At 43.3% G+C, this 14721-nt stretch overlaps 1 protein-coding gene across 1 annotated transcript in view; it reads right to left on the bottom strand.

Moving 5' to 3' along the window:
* PFKL (phosphofructokinase, liver type) overlaps positions 1-14721 on the bottom strand; it is a 293377-nt gene that overhangs the window by 267122 nt on the left and 11534 nt on the right. The window contains exon 2 of the mRNA XM_086955453.1: positions 10826-10899. Coding sequence (XP_086811579.1) covers positions 10826-10899 — 74 coding nt within the window. The remainder of the gene's footprint in view (positions 1-10825; positions 10900-14721) is intronic.

Here is a 14721-nt window from a genome sequence, read left to right as displayed (position 1 = left end):
CATGGAGGCATCCCCGCACAGGAAGAGGATTTGAAGGCAATTATGCTCAATGTCAAATCCACGGTCACGGGTATTGCGGCCCAGCTTGATCAACGGTCCCCCCTTCTCGACTCTGTCAAGGCCTAAGTTGATCCTTACAATGCTCGCCTTCTGTTCGAATCCAGGGTCTCCGATGCTGAAGACGCCGCCACTCAAGATAGTCAAAAAATGCTACAGATGGACAAAATACTCTACCTTATCCAGAATAAAAATGAAGATTTGGAGAGCAACCTCCGCATCAGGGGAATACCAGAGTCCACCAATATCTCCTGCATGGAGGATTTTGTGGAACAGCTCGTCAGGGAACTCTTTGGCGATGTCCTCTCCCCGGTATTCATTGTTGAGCGTGTACACCGCTCCCTCGCCCCCCGTCCTGGTCCTGGATTACCGGCTCACCACATCATTGCAAAAATCCTGAATTTCAGAAACTGTGATGCCATCCTCCGGGCGAAATCCGCCATCAAGGCAACTCTCTTTTGTTCTATCCTGACTATACCATCGCTGTCCAGGCGGCTCGCTTTGAATTCCTTCCTGTAAAGCTGATCCTCCAAAAGCATAAAGTTTCCTTTTCACTGGCATATCCGGCAAAGCTGCAAGTTCAGCAGGGTTCCAAAACGCTCGTTTTCCCAGACCCTAAAGACACCCTTGCCTTTGCCAAGAAACTTGACATGTCGCATCGTTCTCCACCTGCTCACTCTCAGGCCTCTGCTGCTGACCGCCTTAGTGATAATGATTGACCTGTTGTGTGTCAATTCTTGATTATTGTTCACAATTTGTGTGGCTCCTAGGCTTGCTTTACTTTTATTTAATTTGTTGCTCTAGCCTCCTGGGTCTTGCCCTTTCCAGCTCATACATATGGGCTTCAGTTCTCCTGCCAATTGGCATGTTCTTGGTGGTTGTCTGACTTGCTTAGGGCTTGGCCACCTTGCCGTATCGGCATGGGCATATGCAGAGAGACGCCATGCCCCCATGGGATAATTCCCTCGCTTGAAATTGACCCTCCCCTTCCTAGTTGTGGGTCCCTGGGGTGGAGTGGGAGTGTGGTTGGTGGGCCCCTGGGGCTGTTTTTTGGTTTGGGTGGGATGGGAGGTTGTGCTAGGGGTTTCTGGAGATAGTTGCCTCTTATTGGGGCTTTGTTGTTTGTTCTCGCACGGATCTATGCTATTTACTCCTTCATGACATACATTTATCATTTTGCATTTCTTTATGGTGCACCGAATGTCTTCATTGCAATGTCATTTTCATGCATTCTCTTTGCTTGTTCCTCAGCCACTTGCACTATGAAGATTTCATTTGCACCCTCATGCAGGGGCCCTCTTTGCATTATGGATAGGACACCTTTTTGCGCCTCCATGCTTCTTACACTAATCATAGTCCCGCTCCTTTTGCATCAGCACCACTCGCACCGCCACGTACCTTCCATCCCCCTCGTTGACTTGTTTATTATCCTTCCTCCCTGCATGGCACTCTGACGGACACTGTCCTTTGGACCTGGAATGTCCGGAGGCTTAAGGACCACCGCAAGGCGCGGCTGGTCCTCTACCGACACTCGGGCAAGATTCATTCCTCTTACTATTCTAAATATTCCCGGGGGTGTCCATCCTGTTACATAAGGGGCTACACTGGCAGACCTCACAGGTGGTGGTTGACCCTGGGTGTCGCTTTGTGATTCTCCAAGGCACTCTTCATGCCCAGCCTCTGATACGTGCCGCCCTTTACGGTCCCAAATGTGATGACCCGGATTTTTTCGCACAAGCTTGGCACCACATTTCTGCTCTCGGCCCTGTTGCGCTCCTCTGGGGGTGAAACTTTAATAGAACACTTTCCCCTTCCCTTGATCGATTCTATTCCTGCTGACAATTCCTTGCATGACACATGGCGTCACATTCGCCCCGACATGCGTGAGGGTACCAGGGTCACTGGCTCCCGCGGCTGCTGTCCTGCTTGGACCTCTGAATTACTACCCCGGACGCTCTGGCTTGGCTTACCTCAGTCGATCACCTAGCATGCACCCTCTCTGATCATGCTCCTGTTCGCTTATGGTAGCGCCTTCCCCACTCTCCCTGCCACACTTTTTCTTGGCGCTCTCCGTGATTCAGTATTCTGCAATGAAATCCAGACTGCAATCACAAACTACTTTGAACTTAACAAGGGTTCGGTAATTCACCGCCTACGCTATGGGAGAGCTTTAAAGTTGTAATCCGTGGGAATTGTATTTCCAAACAATCCGGCGTTCTGCGATCCATTTGCGGCACTCTTAATAAATTGGAAAGGGAGATTAAGGAGCTCGACTCTTCTCATGCTCGGGACCCGAAACCTGATAAGCTTGTTCAAATCCAGGAGAAATTGACAGACTTCGCCGATGAGGCCAACAGAGAACTTTTCTTTCTTGGCAGAGAGGCTCGGGCATGCTGTTTTGGCAAAGGCTGCAGCTTATATCAACGCCCTCCGCGACGGAGGTCCGGAACGTACGAACTCGCCTGACGAAATCAAAGCGCACTTTATTGCATTCTGCACGCAACTTTGTACATAGCTCCTTGATCAATTCTTCGATACCCTACAACTGTTATGGCTGGGTAACCCCCACTGGGAGTTCCTGGATGAGCCTTTCTCCAAAGAAGAGATACTAGCTGGGATAAATAGAATGCCTGGCGACAAGGCCCCAGGCCTTTACGGCCTGCCGACCTCTTTCCACAAGGCCTTCGCCCCCATTCTGGTTCCTCACCTAGCCGCCATGTATAAGGAGTCCTTTGAAACAGGACAGCTCCCCTCATGACTTCACGGGGCTTTTCTAACCTTGCTCTTGAAGCCAGACAAATCACCCGAATCACTGGACTCTTACCACCCCCTATCACTGATAAACACAGACAACTAAATCTTTGCCAAATTGCTCACTTCGTGCTTTCTCCCCCTCATGCCGCACATCGCCCTCTCAGATCAGTCCGGTTTTATCCCTGGCAGAGCCACCTCCCACAATCTCTGGACCATATTTTCCGTTCTTCATCAAATAAACCTGGTGCTCCCGGCAGTGGCGGCCCTGCTAGATGCCACAAAAGCCTTTGATGCGTTAGAGTGGCCCTTCCTATTCGATCTTCTCCCCAGCTTGAGCTTCAGTCTGATTTTTATACGTAAAGTGCTGCTCCTTTACACTCTTCCTACCGCCCCCCTTCGACTCAACGGCCAAATCTCCGATCCCATCCCCATCGGGCATGGCACACGGCAGGGCTGCCTATTGTCGCCAATGATTTTGGCCATCCCAATGGAGCCTCTTGTAGCTTGATTGCGCCAGCACCAAACCCAGAGGGGCTTCAGCTTTTCGTCTCGCGCTTTGCTTGTTTCAATTTATGCGGATGATGTTACCTTATACGTTCGTCACCCTCAGGAGAACCTCAGTCTTCTAGTTTGTGAGGTGATACGCTTTGACGGATACTCCAGCATCCAGGTGAACTGGAACAATTCTGTGCTGTTTCCTCTGAACAACGCCTCAACACCCTTCGAACCAGATTATCTTTTTGTCTGGGCAACTGATCCCACTAGGTATCTCGGGATCTGGTTGAGTAGGGACATTGATGAACTCTGAAGAGCCAACTTCGGTCGTGTGGTGGACTGGTTGGAATCCAAAATTCCCCTCGAGTCATTTGCCACTCTCTTTAGCCGGTCGCATAGCCGTTGCCAAGTTGGTGGTGCTCCAGAAGTTTTTATAGTTCTTCCTCAATATCCCTACCCCCCTCACCGCTCACTTTTTTCGGAAGCTCCGCTCATTGGTGATCACTTTGCTTTGGGCAGGCCGACAACCCAGGATTACATACATCTTAAGCCTCCCATAAAATAAATAAAGCCAGAAAATAGAAAGCCAGAAAATGTAAGTTACAAAGCCAATGGTCATCCATTAACGTAATGCATTCCTATGTCAGTTTCTGAATGTCGCCAGGGTCTCCTTCGCAAACCAGACAGGTTTGACGTCTGATAAGCTTCGACCTAAAAATGGTCTCAGGCACTGTACTTTAACCAAACAGAGGTGGTGATGAATACCAAAAACATATCAGAAGAATTTCTGTTAGAAAGAGGGAAACAAATCAGGGTTGCCTTCTTTGCCTCCTGCTATTTTTACTAGCCATCAATTGCTTGCAATAAGATTATAAAATTATACAATGATGAACGTATTGCAGGAATATATTAAGCACTCAGGAGGGACAACAGATGATGGACATATGAAATAAATGAGAGGGAGTTCTTTACCAAGAACCTGAACCACATCAACAAAGCAATCTCAGGAGACGTGAACCCACGAGCTGCTTTAGCCCTTTTACTTGAAGGGGGAAGAAAATGCTAAAAAATGGCTTATCTTCCTATAGTCGCACAAGAACCAGTAGAGGACAAGTGGCAAAAGGAGACAAATGCAGATATTAAAGAGCTGGTCTGGGGTAAATCAACTCGGAGGAGACCAGGAGTCTTCAATCTTTTCAATAATGAGAGCTACATATGTTCAATGAAAATCATCCATATTTAGTTTTGTTAATAGTGTTGTACTATCGATCACATCAGACAAGATACATTACTGGTCACCTTATGCAAGATTACCGGCAGTGATCACCTCCATGCAGAAGGCTGGGTGGCCAGCAGTAAAGAAAAGAAGTCTCTTCACGAGATCTATTAGCTTTATGTTTTTTTAGCCATGCTGTGCAGCACGACACAAAAAAGCGCTGACACAATCAATGCTGGATGTGTCATAGCTATTTTTTTTTATTTTAACACTTTCAAACACCCTGCTCAGCCGCCATGCTCCTGTACAACTTTGCAAAAACATTGGCAAAGCCAAACAGCTTTACTATTTGGCTTTGTCCATGTTTTTACGCCATGTGGTACAGCAGCAGTGCTGTGCTTCATGGTTGAAAGTAAAAAAAAAAAAAAAATTTTTAAATAAAAATCGCCATCGTGTGACTGTGTCATAGTGCTTTTCAAAAAATAATAACAATAATAATGTTATGAGAGAGGCCCCTGTTACCAAAGGGACTGTACAGTAGAATTGGTATTCCATTCGGTCTTCAACCAACCAAACATTCCCACTTATGCAATTACAATCTCAAGCACATTTCATATATACATCTAAACCCCACTTTTAATTATAGTGCCAGAGACAGCCAGTTAGAATAAAAATATTATGTACTTTTTTAAAAATAGTGTGTCACTATTTTTCACACTGCAATACTAAAAAACTATTTCTCAATAAATAAAGCCTTTTTGTAGAAATAGGAATTCCAACACATGATCAATTATCAATCATAAAGAGAAAGACCCATTAAAAACTGTAAAGTGCAAATATTCAATCGGTGACTCCACATTTGTGTTGCATCATATTTGTAATACAATAATAGATTTATGCTGGTAAGGAAAAGAGAAGAAAAAAGATAAAACACATACAACAAAACACTTTGTTTTTAGTTTGTTAGCTAATATATATATATATATATATATATATATATATATATAATCATGACAGACATCTGATTTAGCATTTAGTTTTCATCAAGCCTGCCGGTACGTTCTACAGATTTAGTCTATTCGTTGCATCACTATAGTTAAAAGTGGGGTTTAGATATATATGTGAAATATGATTGAGTTTGTAATTGCACGAGTGGGAATGCTTGGTTAGGTTGAAGACCAAAGGAAATACCAATTTTCCTTTACAGTTTTTTCTTAAACATACTTTCAGCCATGCTGCACAGCAGCTGTACCACTGTGCAACATTGCTATAAAAAAACATTGACAAAACCGATAGATCTCACTTAGGCAACACTTGTTGGCTCATTTTCTTCTTGAGTGGCCTGTGCATGGGTTGTATTATTCACAAGCTGCGCGATCTGTTGAAGTGGATCACTATTGTTACCGGTCGTGCTGGGTACATGAATGACAGGGCTTTATTTAAACATGACCAAATACTTCATTGGATCGTAATTCACGTTTGTGGATCAGAGAGCGTGCTTAAACAAATAGAAAAAGTATCGCCTGAAAAAAGCAAGCCGTCAAGGACACAGTAATGTGTCTGCACTCCAGCTGAGGAACAAATACAAGAAGAGGAAGGAAAGCCCACACAAGTCAACGAATAAGAAGCTAGCAAATGTGAGCGACGATTAAGTCAAACAATGCTAAGCAATGGGCGGGCTCTAGGCCCTCTATTTTCTACACATGCGCTAACTAGTGGGAATCGACCTAAAAAGGAATGCAAGAAGAGAGGGGTAAACAAAAAAAGAAGCTGGCCAAATGCAAAGCCTTGTGAACACGGAAGGAAAGGATCAGAAGACTGCCCAGCCCTAGACACAGAGTCGAAGTGCTGAAAAAGGTAGGAGACTAACCAGGAGCGTGCAGACAGTAAAACCTCAATGAAGGCAGAATACAAAACAGAGTGGCCCACTATGTCAAGAGTAGCAGGTGGGTCCAGAAGGAGGAAAGGAGAAGAATGTCAGTAAATTAGCGAGTTATCTAAAGATATGAAGGCCACTTTCAGGGAGCAGTTCGCCTAGAGAAAAAGGAAAAGAAACTGTGTATATTATGCACTCAGGTAGCTTTGAATGAGAAGGAAAATGAGAGATGACAGAGGTAGAAGAAAAGGAATGTTAAAGAGTTGTGTTTTTTAGGTCTCGTGACCTACAATGCGCGCAAGCGCATTGAGGGAACGAGAATTCAAGTGGCGAAAATCATCGTCAAACCAAGGGCTTTCAGCCCCGCGGTTTTCATGCAGTTCACGTGAATCACGTGATTAAACATGCACGCGCATCGGCAGCATTTCTCCTGCCGGCTCGCAAAAGGCTCTCCTTCCTCCCCACATCAAAGTCATCAATCACCCTCCCACAGGCTTCCCCAGCGCTGCCCCGCCCCCTGCTTCACGGCCAAGAGGCATAGGTGTGTGACATACTTACACACCATTGTGCTCTTATTTTTTGTCCGGTGTGGAACTGCATCAGCAATATCAATAGGACATTTCTTTTTTTGCGATGCTCACATCGACACAAAGCATTGACCTCTGCCAAAGGAAACCAGCATTGTCAAAAACAATAAGTAACCGTTCATGTTTTTTCTTTTTTTTGTAAAGCAGATGCCAGTAATTTCTATGTTTTAGCTTTCTCTCTCCTCTACCCGTTTGTGCACCAGGAACTTGATGTATTTTCCTTTGTTAGTCTCTCAATGCCCCCTGCACAATGAATAAACGTCCTCTTAGGCCCTCGCTATACCTTTTACCACGTCCCCTCTTTTTGCCTTTTCTCCCGCTTGCCCATCCATATCCCGCTGACTTGTTTTCATCGTTCTTCTCCCTCAGCCTTTGCCTTGCTCTTCACCCCTTTCTCTGTCCATCCCTGCCGTTGTCTTCCGCTCGACCCTCCTTTCTCTCCTCCTACCACATCATTCTTCTCATCCCTCCCTCTGCTCCCCTCTTCTTTGCCTTCACCCCCAGTGATTGATGCTGGCCCCCGCCCTGCTGCCCCCTGCATGCCTCGTGCCCTCATTAGCAGTGCAGAGCAGTGTAATTGTCTCTCGATAAAAGGCCTGTTTACGGGCAGCCAGCCTGATGCTGGTGCTACTGTAAGTGTATTGATTACACTGACGCTGTAGTTCATCATATTCCTAGCATTGGCTGCTTAACTCCAGCCAATAAGAGATGTAACAATTACAAATAATAATCACACTCCATTAACCAGTGTCTCTTGGTATCCTGCTTAACCTGATGCGACAGTCTTTTTCCTGAGCAGTTGTTTCCCAACAAGGAGTTCACACATTTTTAATAGGCAGCCAGGCAAGTGCCTTTTCAAAAGCAATCTCATTTTTTAAAGACTATAACAGTTAAAGATTTCCCGAATCTTAGTTCCCCCGCCTTTGCATGTCGGGTCTTGCAGGCGAGGTCTAGAACCCCTATTGCTCGGAAACCTGGAATAACCCTTTTACCCATTGGTAGGATTCTTTCAGGTTTAAAAAAAAAAAAAAAATTGCAGCCCTTTACGTCCTATGACTTGTTTAACTAATGGTCCTATCCCAAAGTCTGTGCTCCAGCAAGAATCGGTCCACATTCCTTTTCTGATATTTATGGTAGAGGTTGCCGAAATGATTTTTTCAGTTTCGAGAATTGGGTTGCCTGTACAGTTTCACTAGATTGATCCTGGCTACAAAGGTTTTGGCGGCATCTTTCACCCATCACCCCATTTCACATGTTCCAATGTTAGAAATCTGTCTCTTTGGGATAGCATACAGGGATAGAATTTCTCTTCTACAACAGGGCATGTTTTCGAACGTGCAGAACTAAGATACTATTCGCTGGGGTACTTTCTACCAGTGGCATCCATAGACTTTTCTTTTTAATATCTATTTACCCCAAACATTTACTGCATTCTCAAATGTTGTCCACACACTCACACATGCAACGCCACTCACACATGCAACGCCACTCACACATGCAACGCCACTCACACATGCAACGCCACTCACACCCACGCAGCACCACTCACACCCACGCAGCACCACTCACACCCACGCAGCACCACTCACACCCACGCAGCACCACTCACACCCACGCAGCACCACTCACACCCACGCAGCACCACTCACACCCACGCAGCACCACTCACACCCACGCAGCACCACTCACACCCACGCAGCACCACTCACACCCACGCAGCACCACTCACACCCACGCAGCACCACTCACACCCACGCAACGCCACTCACACCCACGCAACGCCACTCACACCCACAACGCCACTCACACCCACAACGCCACTCACACCCACGCAACGCCACTCACACCCACGCAACACCACTCACCCACGCAACAACACTCACCCACGCAACAACACTCACCCACGCAACAACACTCACACATGCAACGCCACTCACCCACGCAACGCCACTCACTCAAAGCCACTCACACCCACGCAGTGCCACTTTCACCCACACTGTGCAGTGCACAATAGGTCTCGCAGTAGGAAAGTTGGAGCTATTGGTTTTGTAAATGACAAAGCCCTTTATGTTTTTAAAATGAAAACAAAAATAAAAGGCATTGTTATTTGCAATTGTAATAGCTCCAACTTTCCTACTGCGAGACCTATTGGCAACGCCAGTGCTGGTTTAAGAATGGGGAGAATAGTAAGAAATTTGAAGAGGTGGGCTAATGTGTCAGAAGAAATTGAGTGATTAACGATAGAGAAGAGGGAACAGAGTGCAAGGATAAAAGAGAGAAGAACAGAACCAAGAGGATAGGAAGGAGAAGAGGGAAGGTTAGTCCTACCTGAGACAAAGATGGAGATCACCTTGAGAAAAGGAAAGATTTAGAGTAAAGTTAAGAACGGTTTTCAGCAAGTCAGGATTGAATATTAGAAATCAGAGTAATGCTACTGGATTAAAAATGCTGTTGGTATCAATGGCATCGAGTGAGGTAGTACTGACACTCCAACCTGGCGTTGTGAGCCTGTAATTGGATAATGGGTATCAAATTGTGCTTGAAAGTCGAAAAACTGACTGAAAGAAGTTGACACTCCCACTCTCTGGTGGAACCAAACATGGATGGGTACTGAAGAAAGAAGTTAATCGACTGAGCAAGATTGAAGAGCAATAGTAATGTCGTAAATTGCCTATCAAAACAAAATGAATTTATTCATTTTTACTAGTTATTTATATATTTAGAGAAATGTAGGATTATTATTGGAAACATGAGGAAACACTGATATGTTTATATTTACAAACTAAAGTGGAAAATGCAATTCAAAACTACTTGACCAAGAGACAGATGTTATCCAACTCTACATAACAGCTACTAGTACCTACCACCAAATTACAACCTCAAACTAATAACTGTCACATAAACCTTGCTGCTTATTTAGTAGTGAACCCATCATTGAAGATTCAAGTCAAACTCTGGAGGTCAGGAAGACTAAATCAATATAACATCAACTCGGGTAAAATTAAACCTCACTGAATTGATTCCCTTGTACTTCTTTCCAATGTTGATCTTTACCAGTTAGAACTCCTGCACCATTCGTTTCTGTATTTACTCTTTTTGTGCCCAATGGCCCCATTGTGGTTTTTTTTACAGTACCCCATTCACTTTTCTCTGTCAATATTTAGAATTATCCCAACCTCCATCGTTTTCCTTCACTTCCAATTTTTACTTCACATTATAACAAAAGAATATAGTGAGCCGCCGTTACCAAAGATGTGTAAAGACAATGTGGAAAAAAGGTTTTCACATTTTGCAAAAGTTAGCTTCATTTCAATATTTTTACACTTCGCTGACTTTTAGGGTAAATTCTGTACTTCTGAGACCATTTAAGGGCTGTAGGGGTCACTTTTATAGTTTTCAGTAAGAATTTATTATGCAACTTCTGAATTCACGGACTTACTACCCAATCAGGCACATGAACTGGAATTCAGAGTCTTGGGTTGGGAAATACATTTCTCTTTTCTGCAAGCTCAATTCAGTATACATCAGCCCTTCATTTGATCTCATGAATTTAAGTTTTAGAGAAAGAACATGTTCAGCACAGGCAATCACTATGATCGGTCAATGATTATGGGGAAGGCACAGTGACACGGATGCTCATGTCTTAACCCTCACATCCAGTAAGTGCAAACACTTCAGTCTCAGACAAAAACATATTCCTAATTGACAGGAGAACAGAAGACATGCAGAAATGATTTTTGTGCCGCATGAGACACGAAAATTCAATGGCGTGAGCCGTTAGGATTTGACACAGTCTTGCAAAAGCAGAGTAAAAAAACAAACAGCCCTGTAAGTACCAACCTCATATATCAGGAAAACCTTTGCTCCTACATAGATCCCCATTCGAGTGACAGCACGAACAGCAGCATTCATACCTAGAAAAATGGAAGATGTTAATCAATAATTAGCCAAGCACAGCAAACCTTTTCTTTACACTTGTTCATAATGTCCCCCTGCCTTTATGACATTTCACCAAGCAACAGATTTTGCTAGTTTAGTAATACTAGTGCTCAGGATTAGGGAAAATAAACGGACACATTAGGATCATGTTCTGTGTTCCAAATGTTGTTTGATGGGGGTCTCATACTTCTCTGTTGCTGAAATATGAAATTGCTGAATGAGGTTCAAAGGTATCAATCAGGTTACTACTATGCGATAGTCTGTTTCTGGGGAGCTTTTTTTGCTTGTGAAACCTCATTCCCATCTATGTTCTATACTAGGACTGCCAGGAGAACCTCAAACATAAATGAAACCCAAGGCAGAGTGCTGTGCATTATCCATTAGCTTTAAACCTTGATTTCAACTTTCCTAACAATTCAAGTAAGTTCCTGTTTATCCGAGAGGTTTCTGTAGCACAGCTTCATTTTTTTGTTTTACTATTGTTCAATTTTTTTAACTTAATGACTTTGCAGCATTGCTTATAATAATAATAATAATTTTGTATTTGTATAGCGCACATATGACCCCCAGGGGGGTCTCAAAGCGCTTGTACGCATACCGCTGTGGAACCCATCCTGGCTTTCCCTGTGAAGTGCCCACTCCTAGGCACCTCCAAGGTGAAGCCAGGCATCCCAGCGCTGTTGGGGCCGTTGTGGAGATTAAGCAAGCTATTGCCCAGAGTTGCAGAGTGGGATCCATGATTAGAGTAGGCACCGAGGTGAGAATTATCGAGTCCGCGGACACTGAGCCCAAGATCCTGCCGCGTCGGGAATTGAACCCTGGTCCCGGGCCTGACCTCTGCTTCAGGGTCTGCCGCTTCTAGCCAGTGAGCCACACTTCTCCACAGTATCACATATACATTGGAGAGAGGATGTAGCCTTACGGCTAGAGCGGTCGACAAAGAAGCTGGGAAACCGGGTTAGAGTCTCGGCAACAACGCTAAACATCCTGTGTTTCAGGGCAAATCACTTCATCTCCCAGTGCCTAACAAAAATGAATTTGTCCTCATGTAATGAAACTGGTGCTATGTAAAGCGCTCTGATACCCAATATCTTCGGTTCTAGTTTGCGCTATATAAAACTATATATATATATATATATATATATATATATTCTCTCCACAAGCGCCGGTAAGCAGGTCAGGCTGTCAATGGGCGGTCCCACCAGGCCACCGGCAGGCACGTAAATTATATCCAAATTTTCTCCGTATTCAAAGAAGAAATGCGGGACACCCAGAGCTTCTGTGATGGTATTTTTATTCAGGCAGATGAAAAAGGTCTCACAACGCGTTTCACCACTTAAGGCGTGATCAAGCCTTAAGTGGTGAAACGCGTCGTGAGACCTTTTTCATCTGCCTGAATAAAAATACCATCACAGAAGCTCTGGGTGTCCCGCATTTCTTCTTTGAATACGGAGAAAATTTGGATATAGATTATATATATATATATATATATATATATATATATATATATATATATATATATATATAGTCTGTGTCTCTTTACTCACCAAACCGCCGTTGGCGGGAGTTGGAAGTGGTTTGAGTGTCCAGGATATATATATCAAACAAATGCTTCCAGCAGGATACCAGATAGTACCCCCAAGGGAGAAACGGACACTCCAAACAGGACTTCGTCTAGCAGAATTGTTTATTGAATTAACAAGTGAATCGTGAGGGTCTCAATCCGACGCGTTTCAGCGAACCCAGTCGCCTTGCTCACCAGATAAAAGTGGATTATTCAAACAGGTATTCAAACAGATAACCACCAATAGAAATCGACGCGGTCATGTGACCTTTGATAAACATAAATAACAGAAGTACGTTCATGGGTTAACTAGCAGCGAACAGAACACGATACATGGGTCTTTTTCCAGATAATTTAAAAGATCACAAACGATTGCACAAATTTTAAATGCTTGTAACATGCATCGTAAGTGAAAAATAATAATGATGAATGTATCACAGTATAAACACTTTGAAGTAACACCAACATGTCGTGGCAAAGATCGATTTCCCACTTATTCCTTTCTATAGATTATAGTTGCAAATCAAACTTCCACACATTATATTTGTGGACTGTGCAAATCACTGCTTAATACAGATTATTAGAAATGTTATGAAATACAACCAAATCGGCCATTGCTTGAATCGTGTTACACTTTGCATGTAAATTGTCCAATATGTGATCTCAATTATATGTCTGCATTGTATTCTGGTCATGTTCGTGACAGACTAATGTGCAAAAAGTGTAAGTGCTCCAAAATTTGAAAAAACAAAGTGCTCATATATTCCCAGCCGGGAAATATTAATTCTCTACCAAATCTGTTAAGAACAAAATGGGACGTCAGCAGCATGGAATGTGTGTTAATGAGTTCCTTAATCGGTCCCTTGGATAATTTTAATCATGACAGTTAATAGTTCAGACAGCCGTCTGTATCCCCTAAAGTATCGATAGTGGACAGATTCTCAGGGGGGAAGAGGGTAATATCATACATCAATCAAGCTATAACGCTGGACTATTAGGGTCTAAGACTCCAAGAGAATTGGATTATATCTATGCAAACACATATACACACACACACACACACATATATATATATATATATATATATATATATACACATAGTTTTTAGCTAATTATTGGGCTTGAGATCAATTTTAAACTGTTTTGATACTATAGATATAGTTTTTTTATACAATATACAATGTAATTTCATGTTATTGTATTTAATGGTTTTTATCATTACCTTTGAACCGTTTGCATTATGTATTAAGTTTCACTCACAATTATGAACTTAGAAACCATTATCTGAGGGTTTATGAAAGCAAATACAGACCGCTATACCTGTATTTTGTAGTGTGTCCTCTATCTCTATGATCACGTGGGTGTTGAAAAAAATGCGGGAGAATACTGAAATAAAATCATATACAGCATTTCACATTGGAGTTGCATGGTCGTTTTCATTCGCCAGAGCGGAGATGGTAAAGACTACACTTTGCTGGATATATATATATATATATATATATATATATATATACACACACACATACATATACACATATATATATATATATATATATATATATATATATATATATATATATACACATACACACACACACACATACACACACACACACACCCACACACACTCCCAACTATCCTTGAAAACGATTGTCCAAGACTGGAGAATTAAGCTGTTCAGACTTCTTTTGCCCACATGTGGGGCGGCCTGGTAATTTTGACTCTTACCCTCATGCGCGCTAGCTGTTTTCCCGCTGTGCGCTGAGATTTTAAAAAACCCGCGTTGCGAGACGAGCTCAGCTCGTCATGAGCGTACGACAGGCGTAGCGTCGAAGGGGTTAAGTGCGTCTGTAAGCTTGGTTGAGCAGTAGATTAATTTGATTTCATAAATATTCAGGGGCAGAAAACTCCGTTTGGTTTCTTGCAAATGGCTGCAAACACAGTGATGAAGGCCTACAAGGGAGATGCTTATCTAAATCGCCGTACCATGTATTTTCAATGTAAACTGTCCTTTCGAGCAGGGTTCTCTAAATTTGGTGCTGTATGGCCGGATCCATGCCAGATTTTTAGTATACTACATTTATCTAAATGGGGATATGCTAAAAATGTGGCATGGATCCAGCCCTCTAGGACCAACATTGGAGAATCCTGCTTTAGAGACACAGGGTCCAGAATAGCAAACAAGCACTGACAAAGCAATAGGTCTGGCCTTGGAAGGCTGGTGTGAAGGTTA

This window comes from Lissotriton vulgaris, chromosome 2_1 (genome assembly GCF_964263255.1).
Source record: "Lissotriton vulgaris chromosome 2_1, aLisVul1.2, whole genome shotgun sequence".
NCBI lineage: Eukaryota > Metazoa > Chordata > Amphibia > Caudata > Salamandridae > Lissotriton > Lissotriton vulgaris.
Note: the sequence above shows the minus strand (reverse complement) of the source record. Positions and strands in the feature narration are given on the sequence as shown.